This window comes from Marmota marmota, unplaced genomic scaffold, assembly GCF_001458135.2.
Source record: "Marmota marmota marmota unplaced genomic scaffold, marMar, whole genome shotgun sequence".
Classification (NCBI taxonomy): Eukaryota; Metazoa; Chordata; class Mammalia; order Rodentia; family Sciuridae; genus Marmota; species Marmota marmota.
In genome coordinates, this window is record NW_026000130.1 from 5,535,735 (window position 1) to 5,561,770 (window position 26,036).

The window sequence follows — 26,036 nt, forward strand, 5'->3', positions numbered from 1 at the left end:
GAACAGGGATGGGGGAGGGAGCCGCAGGAGGGAGTGGGGGTGGGGCGGGCTTCAGCTCTGGCTGCCTTGCAGAGACAGGGTTAGTGGAGGAGAGAGGGGAGGGAGGAAGGAGAGGGTGCGGGGTCAGACCAGGAGCAAGACAGACAGACGGCTGGAAAGGAGAAGAGAGACACAGGGGCAGGCTTGGAGCCAGAAGACAAAAAAGAAGTAGAGGGTGATCTTCCCATCGTGGGAACCTCAGAGTGGGGCCGGGAAGGGACTGTGCACCGAGATTCCCAATGACTTTTTTTTGGGGGGGGGGGATACTGGGGATTGGACTCAGACCCTTGACCACTGAGCCACACCCCAACCCTATTTTGTACTTTATTTAGAGACAGGGTCTCACTGAGTTGCTTAGGGCCTCACTGTTGCTGAGGCTGGCTTTGAACTGGTGATCCTCCTGCCTCAGCCTCCTGAGCCTGTGGGATGACAGGTGTGCACCCCCGTGCCTGGCCCAGTGACATTTTTGAGCAAGGATCCTGCACCCTTTCTTCCTTGGCACGGGAAGGCTGGTTTCTGGCCCTTTGCTGTTCAGAGAGGGCTGTGCTTTCTGAAGGTTTGTGCTGGTTCAGCTCATGATACAGGGACCCGACCAGAGATGTGACTCCCTCGGGTCACATGGCCAGGGCTGACCCAGATCCTGCAGGTGTGCTCCTCCTAGGCTTGGGCCTCCCCACAGCACTTTGGGATCTACCCTGAGTGTGGGGGCAGCTGGTTACCAGGCCAGGGGATGGAGGTGGGTGGGGGTCCTGCCCTTTCCCGTGCAGGTTGGAAGGCCCTCGGGCCTAAACCAGATTTCTCTTTCACTCAAGTCCTCACTGGCCACCCGGCTCCTTGTACGAGCCTCTGGTTTGTCCCAACTTCTTGTCCCATCTTCACTTCCAATTCTAAGCCTCTCAAAGGTAGGGACCGCAGCCACGTGTGGTGACCCACGTCTGTAACCTCAGTGACTCGGGAGTCTGCAGCAGGAGCTTCACAAGTTTGAGACCAGCCTGGACAACTTGGTGAGACCCTGTCTCAAAAACTAAAAAGGGCCAGGATGTGGCTGGGGTAGAGCACCCGGGGTTCAGTCTCCAGTACCATCAAAAATTAAAAAGGAAGGAACAAGGGGACTGCATGTAGAATCCTGAGGGTCCGCCCGTGCTGTGGGCTGTGTCTGAGAGCCCAGTGGTGACATCCTCCCGTGGTGCGAGCTGGGCAGTCCTCACGTGTCGGCTGGCTCTCTGCCCACCCCGGGTCAGTTAGGGAGCAGAGACTCAGATGCTGTGGTTTCCCCAAGGTCACTCGGCCAATAGGAACCCCCATGCCGGCTGGTGACACAGGACCTCTGGGGCCGGCTCTCCTCTCTGGGCTCCGAGTCCTGTGGGACACCAGGAGGGGCCTGGTACGACCTTCCTCTCAAGCCACAGCCGGTCTTTGGCCTGGCTGTGGAGCCTGGCTGCTCTGGGGACAAGGGGGAGGGGGAGGGCTGGAAGTGAAGGCCACAGCCTTGTCCTGCTGCCTGCTCCAAGGACAGCCCAGCCTGGCTGGGAGACCAGTCGCTGATCTGTGGACCTAGGACAATGCAGGGGGCAGGAGGGAGAGGCTGGGAGGGAAAGTCCCTTTTTACCTGGAGCTGGATTGAGCCATGGAGGGTCAGTTCTCCTGGGATATTGCCCTGGGGCCTTCTGGCAGGACACTCCTGGCTTCCACAGTGCATGGCACGGGCACGGGCTCGGCCTCCAGAGGTGCTTGGCGAGTGTCTGCCACCTCAATGGAGGGGTGAGTGAGTGTGTGCATGGGTGTGGAAGAGCCAGGGCCTGGGCCTTGCTGTCTCAGGATTTTTCGGGGAGGGGTGGGATGCTGGGGGTTGACCCAGGGACGCTCCACCGCTGAGCTACCGCCCCAGGCCTTTCATTTTATTTTGAGACAGGGTCTCACCAAGTTGCCGAGGCTGGCTTCGAACTTGTGACCCTCCTGCCTAAGCCTCCTGAATCGGTGAGATTACGGGCCTGTGCCAGGGCGCCCGGCTTCCTCTCAGTACCGCTGTGCCCAGCGCACTGGGGTTGACACCTTGGCCCCGGCCACCTCAGAGCTGTGTGACCTTGTACAGATTGCTTCCCCTGTCTGGGCCCATTTTCTCATCTGTGAATGGGGCTAAAAATAGACCCCCCCCCCCCCGCAGAGCCTGCTATGCGGATGCACCCAGATGAGGGCCCCAGTGCACGTGGGGTGTGGCCCAGAGGGGACACTTGGGAAATGCTCGCTGTTGGTATTAGTACCAAGGTGCACATTGCTATTTCTGAACTTCCCCCTCCCGCTGGTTGGGGGGGCTCCTGGACACCCCCTGCAGCCAGACAGGCAGAGAAAGGTGACAAAAGACAGGACCAAAGGCCCCAATTCCCTGTTCTTTTAATAAAAATAAAGATGGCCCGTAGACATCCCTCTCTCGCTCATTGTTCTGCCAAGGCAGGCTGCAGACCCGTCCCTCCTTGGACTTGGGAAGTTCCTTCCTTTCTTTCCCGTCCCCTGTCACATTTCCTTTATCTAAATCCTCAGCTATGAAAGGGCATATCGACAGCTGGGGGCGTTATCTGGTGGAGGGGACCTTTTCCTCGGGTGTCTCCGAGATAAGGCGTCTTATCAGCCCCCGTGTCAGGGACAGTGCCAAAGCATTCTAATCATTGAGGCTTGAGACATTTTTCCTCCCTCCCTCTCACCCCCCTTTTTATTATTAAAGCCACAAAAGACCTTGAGCTTATAAACAGTCTGATTTGCAGATAGGATTTCAAAATGAGCAGCTCTCTGGATGGTCCCCAGCAAGGCTGGGGGAGTAATGAATCCATGTGGGGACACTGGGGGACTGGCAGTCTGCAGCTGGGATGGTGCCAGGCAGTGAGGGGGGTAGGGTGGGGGTCAAAAAGATCATGAGTGCTTTAAGCGCCCACCCACTCCTGTCCCTGGCTTGCTGTGTGGCCTTGTACAGGAGACTTGGCTTCTCTGGGCCTCAGTTACTTCACGTGCAAATAATCAATTCATTGATGGAGCCATTCAGTCGACACCTGTTTATTAAACGGTTACTCTCTGTCAGGTACAGGGGACAGAAAAACAAATAAGACACGCACAGTCCAGTAGCCAGAAACAGATGTGAAATTGGCCATTACAACGGGGTGTGATTAGGGCTGTGGTGGGAGGACCCAGAAGAGGGGGCGAAGCCGAGCCAGGACCCAGAGAGGCAGATCTGAGCCAAGAGGGTCTTGGCGGCAGCACAGTCCACCCAGGGGCCACACAGGTGACTATCTGGAGGCCTGGGGTGGCTAGCAGAGGCCAGGGAGACAGGTGGGCAGGCCTAGGGCCTTGCGTGCCCAGTGGAGACGGTCAGGCTGGGTTTGAGGCTCAGGAGAAGGTTCTGGCTTGTCTGGTTTGCAGGTGTCGGGATGCAGGTGTCCACTGGTGTTCCGTTGGGACTGCCCTGGAAAGGCCAGCTGAGGCCTCCTCCCAGAAATGCCCTCTGGCCCCTGAGCTCAGTCGCCTGGTCCCTATCGCTCTCTGCATTGCCTGGATGTCCACTGCGGCAGCCCCCAGACAACCAGAGCCCCTGGGGTGTGGCCCTGGGACCCTAAGGGCCCCCAGGGGAGGCAGCCTGAGCATGCGGTGTGGTCCCTGCAGCACTGGGGCCAGGTCTGGAGAGGGACTGAGTTTCTGGCACCTGGTGAATAGCTGCAGGTAGAAAGAAAATGACCTGGGGGACCAGAGGGACCCTGGAGTGACTTCAACAAGCCACAGAGGGGCAGTAGCCCTCCTGGGGTTGCTGAAGGGCTGGGATGGAGGACACTCAGTTTCCAGCCCAGGTCCACGGCCAGCGCCTTCCTCCCCCACCCAGCACTGCCCACCGTGGGCGGCAGCAGAGCCCGTGGTGAAGGGCAGGCTCCCCCGGGCCGCTCTGGGTGCCCTCGGCTGGGCATTGTCCCTCTCTGGTCTGCATTTCCCATTTGTTAGAAGGGCGGGCGCAGGCTGGCTTTCTCGGGCTCTCCCCGCTGCCCCCAGCCCCTGAACAGGAGGGCAAGCGGTGGTCACCTCTTGGAGCGGGAGGTGGCTGCCCAGCGTCCCTGTGGACCTCCTGCCTGCAGGTGCCCAGGAGGGTATGGCGGCCCCTGGAGCTGTGCAGGGCCCCAAGCGGGTGCAGAAGCCCAGCTCTGGGTGGGGCGGAGCGTGCCCATGTGCCTGGCTGTGTCCTCCAGGCCTGTGTCCAGGGACACAGGAGCAGTGGCCCAAGCCAGGCCTGCTCCCGCCACCTGCTCACGTCCCAGATCCCAGAGGGAGCAGTGCCGCGTGCCACTGTCAAGGACTTTCCTCCCGCCATCAGCCCACTTCACTCCCTTTGGAAACCGTGTCATTGCTGCCTGATTGTAATGGCATATTTTAAAATTACCAGAAATCAAAGCCGGGAAGTGGATACTGCGGCTCTGAGGGCCTCGATGGCGATCGGGGAGGGGGGAGGCTCCCCTCCCCTCCCCCACGCCACCCCCCACTCTGTCTCTTTCTCTCTCTTTTTTTTTTTTTTTGAGACAGTAATAGGAGAAAATTGGTTTTGAAACTGAATAAAAGTCCCTTTCAGAGGAAATCATTTCTTTCAGGGTACCTTGGCTGAAAGTAAAATAGAACATAATGAAAGGTGGTTACTGATTGTCTTTCACGTACCAAGAGGCCGGGGACAGACGGAGGCTGCCACCGTCTCGGGGAAATACAAGATTGGAATAATTGCGCCCTAACAAGGAGCTTGTTGTGAAATTAGTATCTTAAGAAAGTGGCGAGAAAAGGCTTCTCCTCATGAATACTTCATTATTAGAAGAAAGCGGCGGGATTTGGGCTCAGACACCTGTTTAGTATTAAATAACTCCCCTCTCTCCTGTGGCGCCCCCTCCCCTCCTTTCCTTCTCTTTTCAAACCAACATGAGAGTGGAGGTGACCTGGCCCAGCTGCTGGGGACCTAGCCCGGGAAGGGATGGCCTGTCTGGGTGGCCCTTAGGGGTGTCCTAGGTTGAGCTCACACCTGGACCCGCCTTCTCCACAGCAGGGAGGGAGGGAGGGAGGGAGGGAGGACGGNGCCCACAGCACGGGCGGACCCTCAGGATTCTACATGCAGTCCCCTTGTTCCTTCCTTTTTAATTTTTGATGGTACTGGAGACTGAACCCCGGGTGCTCTACCCCAGCCACATCCTGGCCCTTTTTAGTTTTTGAGACAGTAATAGGAGAAAATTGGTTTTGAAACTGAATAAAAGTCCCTTTCAGAGGAAATCATTTCTTTCAGGGTACCTTGGCTGAAAGTAAAATAGAACATAATGAAAGGTGGTTACTGATTGTCTTTCACGTACCAAGAGGCCGGGGACAGACGGAGGCTGCCACCGTCTCGGGGAAATACAAGATTGGAATAATTGCGCCCTAACAAGGAGCTTGTTGTGAAATTAGTATCTTAAGAAAGTGGCGAGAAAAGGCTTCTCCTCATGAATACTTCATTATTAGAAGAAAGCGGCGGGATTTGGGCTCAGACACCTGTTTAGTATTAAATAACTCCCCTCTCTCCTGTGGCGCCCCCTCCCCTCCTTTCCTTCTCTTTTCAAACCAACATGAGAGTGGAGGTGACCTGGCCCAGCTGCTGGGGACCTAGCCCGGGAAGGGATGGCCTGTCTGGGTGGCCCTTAGGGGTGTCCTAGGTTGAGCTCACACCTGGACCCGCCTTCTCCACAGCAGGGAGGGAGGGAGGGAGGGAGGGAGGACGGGGCCTGGCAGGAAAACGTCCACCTCTCCTGGTGGCCTACCAGGCAGGCCTATCCACACCCCACTCCTCAGGGACTCCTGGGAATGTGCCTCGCCTCCAGTGTCCAGTGTCCAGCCACATCTGGCTGCCACCTTCTGGGTAAAGACTGCCTGGCAGAGCAGGGCTGCCGAGGGTGACCCTTCCCTTCCCGTTGGGGTGAGGCCCTCTGGCAGAGGGTGACAGAGATTGGGCTCAGAGCAGCCTTGGGGGCCTGTGGAGCCACCAGGTACCCCCCAGCCTCTAACATCCCGGGATCTCCACTCTGGTGGCCCTGGGAGAATCCCCCAGGTAGGGACCAGACCAACACTTGGACCAAGTGTGACGGTGAGAGGCCCCTGGGGTTTCCTGGGCAGCCCTGTGTAGATTCCAAAGATGAGCAGATGGAGGGAGCGTCCCTCCCCTGGGTCAACGGATACTCAGGGTCACGTGCAGCTGAGTTCCACCACCAGCCAGGACAGGACAGCCTGCCTTGGGACACACAGGGCAAGGATCTGCCCCATCTCTGGGGCTGTCAGGGCAGCCGGCTAGAGGAGGGGACCTGCAGAGGCACATCTGCCTCGTCCTGGAGGGAGACCACCACTCAGGAGGCAGGGTGCTTTGTGTCAGCCCGTGAGGCCGCAGGAGAGCTTCCAGGTGCGCGGCCTGGTCTCACTTGCCTCTGGGGAAGGGATGTCTGCACGGTCTTACGGTCTCCACCGTCTTGCAGGATGCTGGGAGGGTGGTGGAGGTGGGCGTGGGGTGGTCCTCCAATGACAAGCACCTCGTCTCCCTCCCCACAGGGACCCTGCTGCAGAGCGCACCCGGCGAGGACCCCGGCACAGCCATGCTGGCCTGTCTGCAGAGGACCCAGAACCCTCCCGGCCAACACCTGGCCTGCCCAAGCAGGAGCCTGGAGCTGCGCAAGTGTGAGTGTCCTCGCCCAGCCTCCGCGCCCTCTTCCTCGCCTGCTCTGAGTCCACGGGCTTGCTTTCTGTTCCTCAGGCTTCCATGAAGCAGGTCCTGGCCTAGGAACGTCATTTGCACCCCCGATGCCAGCCAACTCCATCTTTTTGGGGATTGAATTCAGGGGCGATCGACCCCTGAGCCACGTCCCCAGCCCTACTTTGCATTTTATTTAGAGACAGGGTCTCCCTGAGTTGCTTAGTGCCCCGCTGTTGCTGAGGCTGGCTTTGAACCGGTGATCTTCCTGCCTCAGCCTCCCGAGCTGCTGGGATGACAGGAATGAGCCACTGTGCCCATTACCCAACCCCATCTTAAAGCCTGTGTGTTCTCTGAGGCCTCTCAGCCTTTGCCCATGCTCTGCTGTCCCCTGTGGGGGGTCTCCCTCCCCACGGTGACACCCACTCCCTGTCTGGCCGACTCCCACGGGGCACGGCCTAATCTCCTTCCCTGAAGACTCTCTTCCCTGCACCTGCACCGAGGCCCAACCTCGCTCTGGGACCCACCGCCCAGCACGTCTGTGTGGCTCTCTCTCATTTTCCTGCATTAACTGAAGGTAGCACAGCAATGCAGCCAGAATCATCCTGGACAGGAGCCCGGCCCCTGGCCTCTCTCATTGGCTGTGTGGTCTTGAGCATGTCCTTTCCCTGGGTCTTGCTTTGTCAATGTAGCAAATTAGGGAGCTGGACGTAGTGACCTTTGGGGGGTCTGTCCTCCTTGACCATTGAGCACCAGGTTACTAAACTCTCTGACAATTTTTAGCCTCCACAGGGTTTTGGGTTTTTTTTTTTTTTTTTTTTTTTTTTAATTTTTGAAGTACCTGGAAACAATTCAAAATAGGGAGATTTGCATAAAGAGCTGGATTTCTAGTGTTTCCTGAAAAACATCAGAGGATCTGGTAACAGGCCTGTGCAGCTGCTGGTTAGAGCTTAGCTGCTGCCTCTTCCAAGGCGCCATTCATCTCTAGCCCGCCACAGTCCCCACCACGCCCTATCGCTTCTCCTGGAGCTAGAATCGGTTGCCACATGACGCTTTACATTTTTCTTGTACTTGCTCATCTCTAGACGAGGTGGCCTTCTTGTCCAGTATTCACAAGGAAGGAAGGGTGTGCAGACAGAGCTTCCCTCTGCCAGAGGTGGCCAGTGCCATCAGCTTCCTGCGTGACCTCCCAGATGTGCTGTGTCCCAGCATGTGTGTGCGTGAATGTTTTACACATCATCTTGCACCCTGCTTCTTTTTTTTTAAATTGTCTTTTTCAGTTGTAGATGAACACAATACTGAGGTGTCACAACTCCGTGGTTTTTAGTATGCATCGAATGGTGCACCATCACCACTATTTTAGAACATTTTAGAACATTTTCATGACAAGAAGAAACTCCATGCCCATGGACAGTTCCCCTTGTCCCCCACCTGCCCCCTCTTCCTCGACAGATTTCCCAATTCTGAACTCAGATTGTCTGTGGTCTTTTTGGCTCCTGGCTTCTTTCACTTAGGGTGATGTTTTTAAGACTCACCCAGGTTGTAGTGGGCATATAATACATGTTTTTAAAATTATCTATTTATTTTATGTGGTGCTGAGGATGGCCCAGGGATTCACATGTGCTAGGTGAGTGCTCTACCGCTGAGCCCCAGCCCCAGCCCTATAATACATTATAATATACGGTGGAGCTTGTTGCTCCCTGTTATTCCCACCTCCGAATCTCCTGCTGTATTTATTTTCCCATCTAGACTATGGAATCCATTTATAGAGCAAAAACAAAAATCCTGTTTTTTACTGGTATTACATTATACTTACAGATGAATCTGGGAGGAAATGTCCATTTTACAAGGCCATCTTTTCCTCCAAGAATGTGCTACGCCTTTCAGTTTTATTTGGAATTCCTTTTGATGTTTGCCTCATTTAGATCTTGCACATTTTCTGGTTATGTTCACTTCTGCATAGGTTTAGCTTTTTTTGATTCATTTTCTTCTTCCACAAGTGGAGGCTGTTTCTAGGAAGGCTGTTAACTTCTGCCACTTTACTGAATTCTTTTTATTGTTTATAATGGCTTTTCAATTTCGTCTCTGGGGTTTTCAGGGTATCACTGCAAATGGTAAATCTGCCTACTACTTTGTTCTATCCCTTCATTTCTTTTGTTTTATTTCATAGAGTTGGCTGTTGCCCCTGGAACAGTGAAAGTAATGGTGGTAATGGACATTCTTACTTTGAAGTTCTAGATATGTCTCCATTGAGGAAATGTAACTCTGGGCAGGTATTTTATTGGATGAAGTAAGTCTTCATCTAGTCCTGTTAAGGTGTATTAAAATCAAAAGCATATGTTGAACTTTGCCAAATGATTTTTTCATTTTATGAAAATGAACATGCGGTTTCTTTAAACTATTAATACAAAGGACACTATTAGAGTTTTTCATATTGAACCATCCTTGCATTCCTGGTTGAACTCCACTTGGTCATGGGACCTTTATTATTATTATTATTTTGTAAAATACTTGCTGGGTTGGGTTTGTTATTTTACACAGACTTTTGCTTCAGTTTCATCAGAGATTGTTATTTTTCTAAAATGATTTTTTGTTGGGTTCTGCTGTCTGCAGTCTTTTCCCTGTGCTTTGGGACAACTTGAATAGACATGAGATGATCTGTTCTTTAAAGGTTGGTTGGTTCCCCCATGAAACTGTCTGGAGTATTGCATTTATTTCTGGTGGGTTGGTAGCTCCTTGATGATGTCTTCTATTTCTTCTGCGATAATTGGTTAGTTTCAGTTGTCCTACTGCCTCTTGAATGAATTTGGTAAATTATGTTTGTCTTAAAAACTACCCATTTTATTCAGGTATGTATGTGGGCATGCATGTATGTCTTTTTGTAGTCCTAGGGATTGAACCCAGTCCCTTGCACATGCTACTTCTAAACTACATCCCCAGCCCTTTTTATTTTGCGACAAGGTCTCACTAAGTTGCCCAGGCTGGCCTGGGGCTTGCAATCCTCCTGTCTCAGCCTCCCCAGTAGCTGGGATTATGGACGTGCACCACCATTCCCCACTCAGGTTTTCAAATTTGTTTGCATGAGACTAAATAAAGTAATTTTTTTTTTCAGTTCTTTCAAGTGGCGATTTTTACCCTTCTCTCTTTCGTTCTTTCTTATTTTCAGTACTGGGCAAGCCCTTTACCACTGGGCCACATCCCCAGCTCCATCTTAATTCCTTTATTGTGTATTTTGTGCTTTGTTCTCATTTTTCTTGATTGGGTTCGTTAGATAATGATATTATCCATATCCCTTCCCCAAAGATCCATCTTCAGGATTTTTTTTTTTTTAGTAATTATCTTTTTCTGGTTTCTAATTCATAAATTTATACTTTTAGCTCATTTAAGACTTTCCTTCTGTTTTCTTTTAAATTTTGTTAAGTTACTTAAATCTTTATACTTATAAACAGAAAAGAACAAAACAGGAAGATCAAGGCTTCTCTGAGCACTTTGGCCTGTAGGTTCTCATATGTGATGTTTTCAATTTCATCATTTTCTAGATACTTCAACATTTTGGTTTAAGACTCATTTGAGCCCCACACGTCTGTTTAGGTAGTAGATGCTTTTCAATGTTTCTGATTTCTAGCATTTTATTTTATTTTGCATTATGAACAAAGAATCTTATCTATTTCTGCTTGTTTGGAACTTTATGGAAGTTTTCTGTGTGACATAATCTACAGTAATTTTTGTGTATCACATGGATTTTTTTTTTTTAAATGGGGACTTAAAAAGAGGTGTGGCCCTGCTTTGGGGATTCAGAGTTTGGTATCTACCGATTATATGCACCCCAGTAATCCTGTTTATCAGGTCTTTGGAATCTCCCCCATCATGGATGAAGAAGGAATCAGACACCTTCTGCTAATGTGTTCCAGTCTGGTTCTTGTATCACCTGCAGCTTTGGCCTTATGAGTGATGATAAGTGTTATTTAGTGCTTAACTATCAGGGCCTTAAATCCATAGGGTATTTTATGCTTTTTGCTCTGGATTCAGTATTATCCATTAAAATGGCAACCTGGCCAGGTGTGGTGCTGTAGGCCTGTAACCCCAGCTACTCAGTAGGCTGAGACAGGAGGAGAGCAAGTTTGGGGCCAGGATTGGCAACTTGGTGAGACCCTGCCTCAAAATAAAAAATGAAAAGGGGGATGGGGATGTAGCTCAGTGGTGGAGCACCTCTGGGTTCAATCCCTGGTACTAAAGGCGGAAAAAAAAAAATAGGAACCTCTACTGTTTTATTACATTTTTCTTGAAATCCTTGCCAATCCTTTTATCTCAGCCTTTCTGAATTAAGTGTGACTTGTGTACTATAGAGTGGGATTCAGCTTTGTGATCCAATCTAAGTACCTTTTCCCCCTTTTTTATATACATGTTTTATTTTTTAGGTGTAGATGGACACAACACAATGCCTTTATTTTTATGTGGTGCCGAGGATCGAACCCGGGTCTCGTCTGTGCTGGGCGAGCGCTCTACCGCTGAGACACAATCCCAGCCCTTTTCCCCCTTTTAATAGGAGAGTTTAGCCCATTTACATTTATTGCTATGACAGATGTCTGGTCCTAAGTCAGTCATCATGTACTTTGAGTTTAGAAGCCTCTCACTTCGTGATCTGGTTTCATGTACCTCCTCGCCATAGGGCACGTTGGTGCTTTTGCTCTGGTAGCGTGATTTTAAATAACTTTCTCTGAGACAAACAAAATGATGAAATCAGTGTCCTCCATTTTCCTCTTGACTTTGTGTTTTTAAACCTCTGTTACCTGACATCAGCTTGAAAGGATCCCTTTTGATCCTGGCTGCTAAAGATGAAGGTATCATCTACTTTACCATCCCGCTGGTGACCCGGCCTTTCCCTTTGATGTCAGTGATGCCATTACTTAGAAAGTGGGCAGTTGGCTACATCCCCACATCTGCCTCCATCTCAGTCTCCTTGATAAATAAGCTCAGTGCTTGCCACGGCTCCATGTTACATCCTGTCGTTCCAAGTGGGCCCTCCCGTGTAGCCGAAGCCTCCTGTGAACACCACTCCTGCCCATGTGGAATGTTCTGTTTCTCGTCTTTCTACTTGAACAGTAAAAAGAAGAAGTTGTTTGTGGGTCACTTGGTTTCCTTGAGGATTTTGTTTTCCTCGTTCTACTGCCTTCTGTGGTCACATGTTGCAAGGGAGAAGTCGAAGCTGATTTTTCCTCCTTGAACTCGATTTGGATCTTTCTGTACCTTTCTGTACCAGTTACTTCACTAGGATACCTCTGCAGGTTAATCACCTTGGAGTCTGTTTCCTCTGGAACATGGTACCGTGCCCCTTGAGCCTGTGAATCCGGGGCTTGTATTATTCCGTTGAAGACTCTGGTTAAGCATATACTGGCTGTCTTTCACTTGTCTTCCCTGGGGACCCCTTTCTGAGTAAGCCTAACTCCCCATTTCCTTTTCATTTTTTAACTCATTTTTTTAAATGTGTTTTGACTAGGTCCTATGCTGGTCTAATATTAATTACTTTTCCTTTGGAGGAAGTGAGTTTTTCCCAGCCTTGCTATGTGCAGGAGGTTCGGGTTGAGGAGAGGCCAGAGCCACGTCCTGGAGTTCTCCTTAGGACTATGTGTGAAACTCATTCATTCTTTATTTCCCTCCAGTTGCCTCAGAGACAAATAGGTTCCCACAAACATGGCTACTCTGTGTGATTTCTTGTGCAGCCCCCTCCTCTGTTCTAAGCCAATTTGGGTCTATCACCAGACAATGCACCCCTACTTTTGCAGCTACCAGTAAAGGGTTTAGGTTTTATATCTCGGGGTGTACACCTCACTGTTGGGAAGTGCACTACTGACTTTTTTGAAGCCTATAGCTGCAGGATCTTTCCGCTGCTTCTTCCCGCAGCCTCACTTGACCTCTGCTGCTGTTTGGAGCTTATTCACCTTGTTGGTTTAGGGGTTTATCAGTATTTTGCTGCAGGGTTTAAAGAATGACATTTAACTATATCTTTGCTGATGAGCACTGAGGTTATTTCTAGTCTCTCAGATTGAGTCCAGGGTGCTCTACCACTGAACTCCATCCCCAGCCTTTTCTATATTTTATTCCAAGACAGGTTCTCACCAAATTGCTGAGGCTGGCCTCAGACTCTCAAACTGGTGATCCTCCTGCCTCAGCCTCCCTTGTTGCTGGGATTACACATGTGCACCACACCCAGCTTCTCTCAGTACTCTAAACATCTTTGTGCACAATAACTGTGCAAAAAGAAAAATAATTCTCCCAGGAGGAACTCACTGCCTCCAAGAGTCATCGCATTCACCTCTGGTTGCTGCCACACAGCTGTCAGGGCCTCCCCACCTTGCCTTTTGCTTCTGGAACTGGAGACAGGAGCTGAGCCTTGTGACTTGGGCTGGACCTTCCCTTCTGCTCCCAGGCTGGAACCAGAGAGCATGAAGGGTCACCACCCCGTGCACGGGTCCTTTCTCATCTCTGCGCTGATTGGAAAAGACAGACTCTGCCTGCAATTGAAAAGCACAGGAAAGAGGGAGGGAGGAAGGGAGAGACGCAAATTGAATCCAGTGCCCCGCTGCCGGTCAGTGCCTGGACACTGGGCGGAGGAGGCTCCTGCCCCTTTCTTCTGGGCATGACCCTGGGGTGATGGAGACCTTTTGCCCTGGGCAGAACCAGGCAGGCAGGAAGGGCCAGCCCTGCCGCTTCCCCCCAAGGGAGAAAAGTCTACCAGGCCTTGGGCAAGTCAGTCAGCCTCCTGGGGCCTGTGTTCCCCCTTCAGAGGGTCAGGCCATCAGAGGGTCAGATAGGGTGAAGCAGACAAGCCACCCAGCTGTGCCCATCTGTGGTGACAATGGCTAAAGGTCAGCTGGAGAAGGGGGCACTCTGAGACCCCGTCCTCCTTTTCCTATAAAATGGGATCAGAGCAGTCGGACCACACAGAGCTCCCGAGGACCAGCTTCCGTGCATGCCCAGAGCATGGTGAACCAGACCCGGCCGCAGGTCACACCTCTGGGAGCTGAAGGGGCCTCATCTGTGTGTCCAGGAGCCTATTCCAGGTGACCAAAGAAAGTGACCTGGAGAAAAAGAAGAAAAATTCAGGGAGGGGGGAAGTCCCTTCCCCTCCCCTACCTCGGGCCTTACGCTCCTCCCAGCTGGCCAGAGGCCCCGGGGTCCCAGGCAGGGTCTGCCCACCCCTGGGACAGAAAATGATTGATTTCAGCTGCTTCAGAACTTCCCACTGATAAATATTTGGCTTTCTCATCGTGTGTTAATACACAAACTGTGAGTCACCACTGCTGAAAGACGGGCTGCGCAGAGTCCCAGGGAGGCACGGGGGGGGCCGTGGACGGGGATCCAGGGACTGGTCTCTTCCGCCTCCAAGGGGGCTGGGGGTGGGGCAGCTGCCCAGGAGGTAGGTGGGAGCTTCCTCTGTCCTCTGCTGGACTCAGGCAGTGGTGCGGCCCTCCAGCCTCAGTTGCTCCTCAGTAGGTGGGGGGCGCACACCTGCCTTCCCTCCCGTTGACCCCCAGGGCACGGGCTTGCAGGCTGAGACAGGTCTAGGGGTCAAATTTTGGCTGTGCCTGAATGGGCACCTGCATGGTCTTGGGCAGGTGAGGGGTTGGGCCTCAGTTTCCTCGGCCATGATGTGAGGGCAGGCCCGGAAGAGGACAGCCCGCGGGCAGCAGGCCCAGTGCTGGGAGCTGGGAGCCCAGCCCAATGCCCATACTCAACGGGGGGACATGGGGCTCCCTGACCCATCTCTCATCCTCAGTGGTAGACCAAGGCCAGCTCATGCCCAGCGCCCACCCTCCCCTGACCCCTGCCCTACAGGCCCCCCCCCCCAGAAGCCCCCAGCTGGAGCTACTGCCCAAGGGAACCAGAGCCCCTGAGCATCCCAGCAGGACCACTGCTTCACTAACAAAACATGGAAGAAAGGGGGCCATTTAAATTCCAATAAAATTCAGAACAGACCTTGGCCTCTGCAGCAGATTCGATGATGTACCTGCTGCCAATTGCAGCCCCCGACGGCCCCACACTGCCCCACTGCAGGAGGAGGGCCAAACCCCCACCTGTGACCTCACAAGTGAAAATAAGCTCTGAGCCAAGCCATCCAAGAGGGCAGGCAGCCTCCCTCATCTGCCACAGTGTCGAGCCACATCCACTAACCAGTACTCCTGAGCAGAGGTCCAAGTCATCGCCTGTCCACACTGCAGGAGTCCCAGCCAGCACAGCAAGACAGGAAAAGTGAATTAAAAGATGGAAGGATCAGCCGGGCAAGGTGGTGCACACCTGTCATCCCAGCAGCCTGGGAGGCTGAGGCAGGAGGATCGCCGGTTCAAAGCCAGCCTCAGTAACAGCGAGGCCCTAAGCAACTCAGTGAGACCCAGTCTCTAAGTAAAATACAAAATAGGGCTGGGGATGTGGCTTGGTGACTGAGTGCCCCTGAGTTCAGTCCCCAGTACCAGAAAAAAAAAAAAAAAGGATCAGAAAACTATTTGCCCAGGGAACCCAAGAGAATGAGACTTCAGCCAGATCATGAGACCAACATACGAACACAATCGCACTGTACCACAGAGGTGGGCACACATTCCGTGCAGAGTACATACTTTCAGCCTTGCAGGGCATTTAGTCTCTGGTAGGATGTATTAAAGTTTTAGGGTCCAGTAGGAGACAGGCATAGACTCCATAAATGAACTGTGGGTGTGGCTGTGTTCCAATAAAACTTTATTGACACAAACTGGTTGCAGGCTGGAGTTGGAGTTTCTATTCTATCCACCGAGTCATGCAATCTCCCCACTCTGAAATTCAGGAACATTTTCTCAACCCCGAGAACTAATTAAGTGGTCACTCCCCATTTCTCCCCAGCCCCCTCAGCCCCAGGCAACCACTGAACTACTTTGAGTCTCTACAAAATTGTCTGTTTTGGACACTTCTACGCTAATTCCTTTATCATTTTCAAAGTTCATCCACATCATGGTGTGTATCAGCACGTCCTTCCTTCTTATTGATGAATAATAATCCATTATATGGTTATGCCATGTTTTATTTATCCATTTATCAGTTGATGGACTTTTTTGTTGTTTGTTGTGAATTATGCTGGGAACATTTGTGTACAGGTTTCCTATGGATGTATGTCTTCATTTCTCTTGTGTATGTACCTAGGAGTGGAACCGCCAGCTCACGCGGTCACAGTTGACTTTCTGAGCAGGCGCCGGGTCTTCTCCAGAATGGCTGCCCTGTTGCCTGTTTGATCTGTGTCTGCACACCTTCACCCACATGCAGTATCCTCTGCCTTTTTGTTTTATGCCATCTTAGTGGGTGTGAGGTGGCGTCTCACTGTGGTTTGAATTCACATTTCCCTAATGACTGAGGAGGTTGAACCCAGGGGCGCTCACTTGACCCCTGAGCCGCATCCCCAGTCCTTTTTACTTCTTTATTCAGGGACAAAAGTCTTGTGAAGTTGCTGAGGCTGGCCTTGAACTTTTGATCCTCCTGTCTCAGCCTCTTGAATGGCTGAGATTACAGGTGTGGTCCACCACCCCTGACTTGTTGCCCCTTTTAAATTCAGGTCTCTTTCTTATCAAGTTATAGAAGGTTTTCATGTTTTCTAGATACAAGTCCTATATCATACGCCTGATTCACAAATATTCTCTCCCATTCTGGGGTGATCTTGTGCATTTTCTTTATGGTACCCTCTGAAGACAAAAGTCTTTAATGTCACTGGTCACTTGGGTTTTTAGCGTTTTATCTAAGAAGGCTTTGTATAATCCAAGGTCCTGAAGATGAACCCCAGTGGACCCCGTGTTTTCTCCCAAGAGTTTTCTAGGTTTAGCTCCTCCATTTAGTCTTTGATAGATTTGGGGTTAATTTGTGTGTGTGGTGTAGGAAGGCTGCCCACTTCCTTCTGTTACACGTGGACACAGTTGTCTCAGCACCCTTCCTTGAAGAAACCAATTTTCCCCCCATTGAGTTTTCTGGAAACCCTGGCATACATCACTGTGAGGGTGACGATTTATTTCTGGGCTCTCTGTTCCAATGTTCTCCATTCCTGTCTCTGTGTCTTGATGAGTGTGACTCTGCAGTCAGTTTGAAAGTTAGAAGGTGTGATTCCTCCGACTTTGTCCTTCAGATCTGTTTTGGATGTCCTGGGTCCCATGAATTTTAGGATCAGTTTGTCAATTTCTGCTAAGAGGCCCGGTGAGATTCAAAGAGGGGTTGCCTTGGGTCTGTAGATGAATTTGGGGAGAACGCCATCCGACACCAAGCCTTCCAATTCACGTCGACAAGGCATCCTCCCACTTATTTAAATGATTTCTTTCAATAAGGGTTTCAAGTTTTCAGATATCTTGCCCTTCTTTTGTTGAAATTTATTTGTACTTTATTATTTTTGATGCTATTGTAAATGAAATTGGTTCTTTTTTTTTTTTTTTTCTTTTTGGGCTGGGGATCAAATTCAGGGCCCTGTGTATGCTGGGCAAGATCTCTGCTACTGAGTCACAGCCCCAGCCCCGGGATCGATTTCTTTTCTCTCTCTCTCTTTTTTTTTTTTTTTTTTTGTGGTGCTGGGGATTGAACCCGGGGCCTTGGGCATGCGAGGCAAGCACTCTACCGACTGAGCTACATCCCCGGCCCATTTCCTTAATTTCATTTTTTAATTGCTCCGTGCGAGTGTGTAGACGATGCAGTTTATCTTTGTGTCGTGATCTTGTGTCCTGCAGCCTCGTGGGACTTGTGTATTCGAATGGTGTTTGCATCTGTGGATAGAGATGCCTTCCTCCTTCCCTTCTCATAGGAGGGTCCTTCCTTGCTTTTCATCTAATCGTCCTGGCAATGGAAGCCCCCTGCGGCACACGTGGGACACCAGGTGTCTCTGTCTCCCTCCTCATTCTGGAGGCCACATTCAGACTTTGACCATTAGGTATGAAGTCGGCCCTGGGATTCTCCCAGGGCGTCGGTGTCTTTGACTTAGAAGGATGTGGAGGGGGACATGCTTTTGCTGCCTCCACTGAAGTGACCGTGGGGTAGCTGCCCTTTATTTCTGTGGATCTGGTGTTACCTTAATTGATTTTTTGATGTTGAATCAACCTTACATTCCTGGGACAAGTCCCACTTGGTCACAGTGTGTAGTTCTTTTTATGTGACTGGATCTGGTTTGCTGGTACGTTGTGGATTTTTCTATCTCACAACGCAGAGAGGTTTTGTGTATATATACAGTTTTGTGAGGGGGGGGAGAGGGGTCTTCTGTTTGGGTATTAAGGTAATAATACTGGGTTCCCAGGATCACTTTAGGAGTGTTCCCTCTTCTCTTTGGGGGAAGAGTTTATAAAGAACTGGTAATAATTCTTCTTTAAACCCTTGATAGAATTCGCCAGCAAACCCATCCTGGCCGGGGCTTTGCGTGGTGGTGGGTAGTGTTTTGATTTCTAATTCATGCTCTTGCTATTAGGTCTGTTCTGATTTCCTGTCTCTCAAGTCAGCTTTGGTAGTTTAGGCCTAGGAATGTGTCCATTTCATCTAAGTTCCTGGTATAACATTTAAAATTGTAATAAGTCGGCAGAAGACGTAAATGGCATTTGTACAGAAAAATAAAAGTTTATTCCTGCTATCTTTAAAAGGCCTAAATAAACTTAGACGTGTGCCATGCTCAGGGACAGAGATCCAAGATAGAAAAATGTTCAATCTAACCCCTACATTTGTTAATGTTGTTGTTGTTTTGGTAACAGGAATTGAACCCAGGGGCACTTAATCACTGAGCCACATCCCCAGCCCTTTTTTAGATTTTATTTAGAGACAGCGTCTTGATAAGTTACTTAGGGCCTCATTAAGTTGCTGGGGCTGGCTTTGAACTCACAATCCTCCTGTCTCAGCCTCCTGAGCTGCTGGGATGACAGGTGTGCACCACGGCGCCCGGCCTCTGCCCTACATCTTAGGTGTGTGTGTGTGTGTGTGTGTGTGTGTGTGACTTGAAAAGCTCACTTTGGGGACTGGGATGTGGCTCAAGCGGTAGCGCGCTTGCCTGGCATGCGTGCGGCCCGGGTTCGATCCTCAGCACCACATACAAAGATGTTGTGTCCGCCAATAACTAAAAAATAAATATTAAAAAAATTCTTTAAAAAAAAAAAAAAGAAAAGCTCACTTTGAAGTTGAGAAGGAAAGACCTAAAGTCCAGTGTGGCACTCTTGATAAGGTACGGGGCTGGGCGTTGGGCTTTACTGCCGTGGTTGAAGGCTGGGACAGGGCAGGACCCACAGCCACAGTGAGCTCCATCTAGGAGTAAGTGGGCCCCGCAGGTCACGGGGAATCCACCCCAGTGCTGAGACAACTGGCTGTCCTTCGGGAATAGGTGAAGGTGGAGCCTCCCTCGCACCTTACACACGGAGAAACCCCAGTCAGACAGCAGCTCTAACAGCCAGAAGGCAGACCTCCCCCTTGTGGAAGGACAAGGATGGAGAGTGTCATCCCCAGGGTGGGGAGTGCTTCCAAGAGGAGAGAGAGGCCACAACTAAAGGACGCATCAGACCACATGAACACTCAAGAGAGGCCACACATCAAGAGAGGTGTCCACAACACTGCCACGGACCGTCTCCCGGGAAAGAGCCCCAGAAAGAGAAGGATGGGGACCGGACCCAGAGGAGGCTGGAGCCCGAGGCCAGGTGGGCGGGGCAGACAGGCGCCAGGCCAACACAGGCGAGGATGGAGACCCGTGTGTCATATGGCCAGAGGGGCAGAGACCAGGCAGCAGCGGTCCCTGAGCACTGGGGGAGGGGGAGTGGGATCTCCAAGACTGAGCCCAGGCCAGGGCTGAAAGTCAGGCCAAGGGTGACAGGAGCACCCCCAGGCTCCCCTACAGGGTCCCTCAGCCACCCCAGGGCTCTGGCTGGGCCTCGGGGTGAGGAGGCGCGTGTGTGGGTGTGAGTGGGTGTCTGGGCACCCCTGCCCACCTCTGTATGTGCAGGATCCCTGAATGTCCGGGCACATGTCTGGGCAGCGGCCTCTGCTGAGCACCTTCTGTATACCAGCCTTCTGACACACACACACACACATACACACTCATTTGATCTTCTCTCCTTCCCCCAGGGGAACAGAGGGCTGTGGTCACTTCCCAGAGGTCCCCTTCTGGTAACTGGAACAGCTGGTTTCTAACCAGGTCTGACCCTCAGACCATTACCCAGGTCAGGGGGCTGGGGCGGGCCGTGTCCCTGGGACATCCAAGGGCTGAAGAGCCACCCTGCCACTCCAGCAGCGGCCAGAGAACAGCTGCGTCTGCCCTGGCCAGGCGGCCCCCCTCCCCCTCCCGGGCGACCTCATTAGGGATTCTGCTGGTGCCACCAGCTAATTAGTGTCACGTTAATTGAGCATTCAGGAGGCTGCCACCTCCAAGGGCGGAGTGTCACCTCGAAGGGGAATGCAGATGTGGGGCCGCTTCTCCCTGCGGGCTGGGGCCAGGCCCTGTGCCCAGGGGCCCCTTCTGTCCTGAAGCCTGAGACATCCTCGCTCCCCCGTTTTAACCCAGATAACACCCCGTGTGTCTTGGCGAGCCTTCGTGGAGGAGGCAACAGGTCTGAACACCTACTATGTGCCACGCACACCTGTCATTGTCTCCTGTGGGAAAGTGACAGGCAGCCCCACTCTACACCCAAGGACCTGAGGTCACCCAGGGAACCGCTGCTCCGGGGTCACACTCTGTGAGCCAGTGGGAGCCGGGGGGCCACAGAGCCATCCAGGAGGTGGCTCCAGAGCCTGCGGCTCACCACTCCCAGCCCTGGGACCTTGGGCTAGGGACTTGTCCCCTCTGAGCCTCAGTCTGCTTCTCTGTCACTTGGGGCCAGCTCCAGAACAAAGGGTGGAGAGGGCTGGACAGAGCACGCCTCTCCCTGGAGGGACGGACCCAGGTCCATGACTGGTGCCTCGGTCCCCAGGGGACAGTGAGGCCAGGAATGCTGGGCTGGCGTCCCACCTCGCCCTGGATGAGCAGTTCTGTTAGGGGCTCCAGGGGGCATCGAGCACCACAGTGATTCGGCATCCCCTGTGACAAGGCCACCCCTTCGTCCCTTCTTGCAGATGAGGACTGGAGGCTCCCGTGCCCAAGGTGACCCACAGCAAGTGGCAGAACTGGTGACTGGTCTCCAGCGGAGCTTAGCTTCTCACCATGGTGGTCGCCACCCACCCCCTCCCCCCCAGCCTCCAGCAGGCAGCCATGCAGCCAGGCCCCCTCCCGTCTCCCTGTGGCGACATTAAATCCCACTCAGAGGGCTGGCTTTAATTGGCTTAATATACTCCTTAATAACCGCGTCTATTTAACGCACCTGTAAAAGGCCCATAACATTAACTTAATGGCGGTGACGATCCAGCCAGCCTTTTACATTTCCTGACAAGCCCTTAATGGGGGCCTCGGTGGGCAGAGACGGTCAGGGTGAGGGACAGCACGAGGCGTGGCCTGGTTCACAGCCGGGCACCTTGGTTTCTGCACACCCCAGTCCCCCTTCTCTCCAGGTCACAGTGCGCCCTCCAGGGGCCTGAAAGGGAGGAGGCACCGAGGGAGGTCTGAGCCTGGCAGCCCAAGGTGGTGGCGGCTTCAGTGAAACCAACACCCGCAACACCCACGGTGCCCATGGGCCTAGGGACCAAGCCAGGCCAGCCCTTTACGCTCCCCAGGAAGCGCCCCCCCTGCAAGGTCAGCAGCAGCACTGACCCATTTTACATACTAAGAGAAAACTGAGGTTCAGAGAGGGGCATTCACATGACCGAGGTCACACAGCAAGTGTGTAGCTGAGCTGGGATTTGAACCAGGTCTGTGACTAGGAGCCTGCATGCCACTCCACCCCTCAGGTGCCATAAGGCCATCTGCCACAGCCTCTCCTCTGCCCTGGGCAGAAGGGGCAGCTGGAGTGGCCAGCAGGCTGCTCGATGCCAAGGGTTAAGGAGGATGTTTGGAAGAGGGCCAGATGCAGAGGTTAAGAGCATCCCCTCCCCCAGGACCCAGGGAGACCTCCCCCATCCTGAGTCAATAGCGGTCATAGCTGGCCACTGGTGATGACAGAGAGGCAAAGATAAAATTCCCTTCCGCCTCGGGATGCTCTGCCGCTCCTCGGGTGGCCCCTGTTGACGCCGGGGGCTGTTTCCTTCAAGTTCTGGTTCCACCTTGGAGAGGGAAGGAGGGAGACCAACTCCTCTCTCCACCCACCTATCCCCCACCTCGTCAGAGCCTGGGAAAGCTCACTCTGGTGCCCATCCAGTCCCTGCTGCTGGCCGGCTGAGGGGCCCCTCCCCCATCACCAGCTGGGTCCTGTGACCTGGGTCTTCCCCAGCCCGGGCTCCTCCATGGGGTCCACACCCAGGTCCCCACAGTGCCCCGAGGTCCCCACACCTCTAGTCTGCCTCCAGCCGTCACCCCAGTCGCATGGGCTTTATAGCGGGCTGTGGAAGTCGCGTCACTTCTAGGCTCTTCAGTGGAATCCAGCAGCCGCGCCAAGTCAGAGGCGCCAGGCTCCGCTCTGCAAGAGTCACGTCACTCATCCTTCCTGCTTGGTCCCTGTTGGCGGGATGGACTGCTGCCCCCCACCCCCAGATGCCAGCTCCACCAGGCAGGGGGGTTTTATCGGCTTTGATGGGTGCTGGTCCCCGAGGCCCAGTATGCTGCCCGCATGCAGGGGGACCAGGAGATGGCAGGTGGGGCCTGGGCGACGGCTGCTGGGGCACAGGGAGCGGCGGGATGGTGCACCGGGTCATGGCCTCGCCATTCCTTCACTGTGGTGTCTTTGAGCATCTGCTTCTTCCTGGGACCCAGCGGTGCACAGCAAGCCGACACAGGAGCCCGAGTCTGGAGGGTGTGGGGGACCGCTGGGGTCTGTCCAGGCGGGACTCTGCTCCAGGCCGCCAGAGGGGCAGGGCAGGGCAGGGGCCTGGGCAGCAGTGACAGCTGCCTGACTGGGGGGCTTCCAGCGGGTCACCTTCCTGCCTCCGCCAGCCCCTGGGCTGACTCTGGTCCTTTTAATTCTATTGAAGAAGAGTGAGGCTCAGGAGTCCCCCAGCTCTCCGTGGGCCCTGCCTGGGTTGGGCAGGGTGACTGTGACCCAGAAAGTGGACAGAGGACATGGGTCCCAGCTCCGCTCTGCTGGCTGTGTGGGAAACCTGGTGTCCTTGCCTCATCTGTATAGTGGAGACCCCTGGGTGTCATCTCTTCTGTGTGGCAGGTGACTCCAGAGCTCAGAGGCTTAAAACAGCAGCCATCCTCTGCTCTCTCCCTTGCCTTGAGTGGCTTGGCGTCTCTCAGGAGGGTACGGTCAGCACGTCACCCAGCGCTGCCCTCTGACCTGGAGACCAGAGGCCTCCACTCATCTCCCTTTCTCCAGAGGCTGCTCCAGCATCCGCTTGTGACAGAGGCTCCCCCCTAAGCAAGTGATGCAGGCAGAGCCAGAGGCAGCCACGACATCTCTTGTGACCAAGCTCCGGCAGCCACACGCCCCCATCCACGTGTTCCAGCCACACGGTTCACCAGCCCTCCTTGGTCCGGGGTGCCACAAGAGCGTGTGAATTCAGTGGTCAGAATCACTGGGCAGTGGTGGGTCTCGGGGGTCAGTTCCCAAATGCCAGGACCTGTTTCCTATCTGTGACCCCCAGAGCTGCCAAGTCCTCCAAACAAGAGCCACCAAGAAGAGCCCTGGGCACAGAGGCTGGCATCTGTATGTGCCTGCCAAATGGCACCATGTCCTGGCACCACGGTCATCTCCCACAAGAGCCAGAGGGTCCGCACCACCCTCCAGGAGCCCAGCTGGCCAGGTCGGGGCAGGAGGCCCCTTCCTTGAATGAGTGGAGGCCGGGAACACTCGTCGCTTTCTTCCCCCTTCTTAAGGTTTTAAACACCTAATTTATTCCATCCATTAGATAGATTTTGTAGATTTAATCATTTTCACAGTTGGTGGCTCATTGGATACTCAAGATAAACTCCAAATGGAAGTATAATGGTGAGGACAAATGAGTTTTCACACCACAACGGCAGAAACTTGCTTGGGAAGAGACTTTAAGAGGAACGAAAATACATACAGATATAATTTTTTCCCCGGCAGCTGGTTTTGCTGACTCTAGTCGGGTTACCACAGCTAATTTCACCAGTTTTGTTCATCTGTAAAATTGCATAAAAGTGACATTTTTGTGCTCATTATAGCAACTGCTGATTTATGGCTGGCAAATGAAGAACGGGTCCCTTTTTTGAGGGACTCTCCGAGCGGCGCTAAGTGTCCATGAAATTGCTTGTATAATGTAGTTTAAATCCAATCTCGGAGAAAGATTCCCCCGTTGGCCAAAGTGACATTTCCATTCTCCACACTGAGTTTATTTGAGGCCACTTAGGGGGGGGCTGCCCCAGGTGGGGTCGGGATGGGGACCCACCGTGGGCTCACCTGCCCTGCCCAGGTTAGGTCAGAGGGACATGGCCCCAGCCCCCACACGGTGTGTGATGCCACCTCCTCCCTTCCTGCTGCCGGACTCCGCCCGTGGCTGCCCGCTGCCCCCAGGCAGGGCTTCTCCATCCTGCTCCCGCTGACATTTGGAGCTGGAGGGGTCCTGGTGTGTGGGGGTCTGTGCTGTGCATTGTGGGATGTGTGTCTACCCACCAGAAGCCAGCAGCACCTCCACCCCCTGCTGTGACAACCAGACACGTCTCCAGATGTCACCAGTGTACCCCTGCAGCGAGACCCGCTGCCCCCTGTGAGAGCCCCTCCCTGGCACCTCTCCGTCCCTCCTCCCATGCAAGCCTTCTCTGGCCTTTGTGCTCATCCTAGGTTACTTACGGTACCCACCCGGGACATTCTCCCTCACCAATGGACCTCTGCCCTGCCATGTCACTCCCCTCCCTCCTCACCCCTGCCACCGTGGATTCAGCCCTTCACTGGGATCCATTCCCTCTGGAGAGCTGCCTGCCCCCCTGGCTGGGTCCACTCCCTTAGCCTACGCGCCTCCAGGGCAGGCATTTCACTCAGATCAACTGGGAGCTGGCAAGCAGGGGAGGCTCCGGGAGGATCAGTGAGGAGGCTGGCAGTGGCAGGGTCTGCAGCAACAGCCCCACCTGTGCCACCTGGAAGGGCAGCACGAGCCCCTTGCTCTGCGGAGGGGGTATTAACAGCACCAGGTTCCACTAAAACTGCCCCCTCACAGGTAGCCTTAATAATAGCATTGCGCTATCTTACAGATGAGGAAAACAAGGTCCAGAGTGGTGACCTCATTCCTCCAGGTCACCCTGCAGACCCATTCCACAGGCAGGGAAACTGAGGCTCAGCTGGGCAGCCAGCTTGCCCAGGGCCACACAGTCCCATCCAGCCCCAGAGCCCAGGGTCTTTCCATCTCGTGCAGCCCCTGTCCCTACTACCTTGGCCCCAGAGAGGCTGTGAGCTGCACTCAGAGATGTCTGGGGACCCAGGAGGGGCTTTAGAGGGGTGGGGAGCTCCACCCATCATGACCCACTCCCCTGGGGCAGAGCCAGTTGTGCCCACCCACTGCTAATAGCAGTGAAGGAGTGACACGGCCCTGATGAATCTCACCAACAGCGTTAAGTGACACAGGCACTAGGACACCAGCGACACCAGGTGCGGTGTGGGGCTCCATCTCATCATGGATGGAAACCAGAAATGAGCAGCCTGTCCTGTTAGGGCTCAGGAAAACTCGGGTGTGGTTGGGGACTTTAGGGGACGCAGTGCCACCTGTCACCTGGGTGTGCTCCATTTGTGACAGTCCACCAACCCCATGAGGCCTGCACTTTCCGTACATCACAGCTTTAATTTTGGAAGGAGTGAACAGACAGGGCAAGGGGGCTGGGCGGCCCATAGCTGTCGTGGGCAGCAGGAGGGTGCAGTCTCCGGGCCTCACCTGTGCCTTTGTCCCCACAGGTGAGACGGTGGCCAGCTCCATGCATTCCTCCCGCTACCCGAGCCCGGCCGAGCTGGACGCCTACGCTGAGAAGGTGGCCAACAGCCCGCTGTCCATCAAGATCTTCCCCACCAACATCCGGGTGCCGCAGCACAAGCACCTCAGCCGCACGGTCAACGGCTACGACACCAGCGGCCAGCGCTACAGCCCCTACCCGCCGCACAGCAGCGGCTACCAGGGCCTGCTGGCCATCGTCAAGGCCGCCGTGTCCTCCTCCAGCGGGGCCGCACCCGCCGGGCCGGCCAAGGGCGTGCTCAAGAGCGCAGAAGGCAAGCGGACCAAGCTGTCGCCTGCCACCGTGCAGGTGGGCATTGCGCCCTACCCAGCCCCCAGCACCCTGGGGCCCCTCGCCTAC

At 53.5% G+C, this 26,036-nt stretch overlaps 1 protein-coding gene across 1 annotated transcript in view; it reads left to right on the forward strand.

Moving 5' to 3' along the window:
• Fam222a (family with sequence similarity 222 member A) overlaps positions 1 to 26,036 on the forward strand; it is a 49,531-nt gene that overhangs the window by 19,953 nt on the left and 3,542 nt on the right. The window contains exons 2-3 of the mRNA XM_015500156.2: positions 6,616 to 6,741; positions 25,642 to 26,030. Coding sequence (XP_015355642.1) covers positions 6,660 to 6,741; positions 25,642 to 26,030 — 471 coding nt within the window. The 5' untranslated portion in view covers positions 6,616 to 6,659. The remainder of the gene's footprint in view (positions 1 to 6,615; positions 6,742 to 25,641; positions 26,031 to 26,036) is intronic.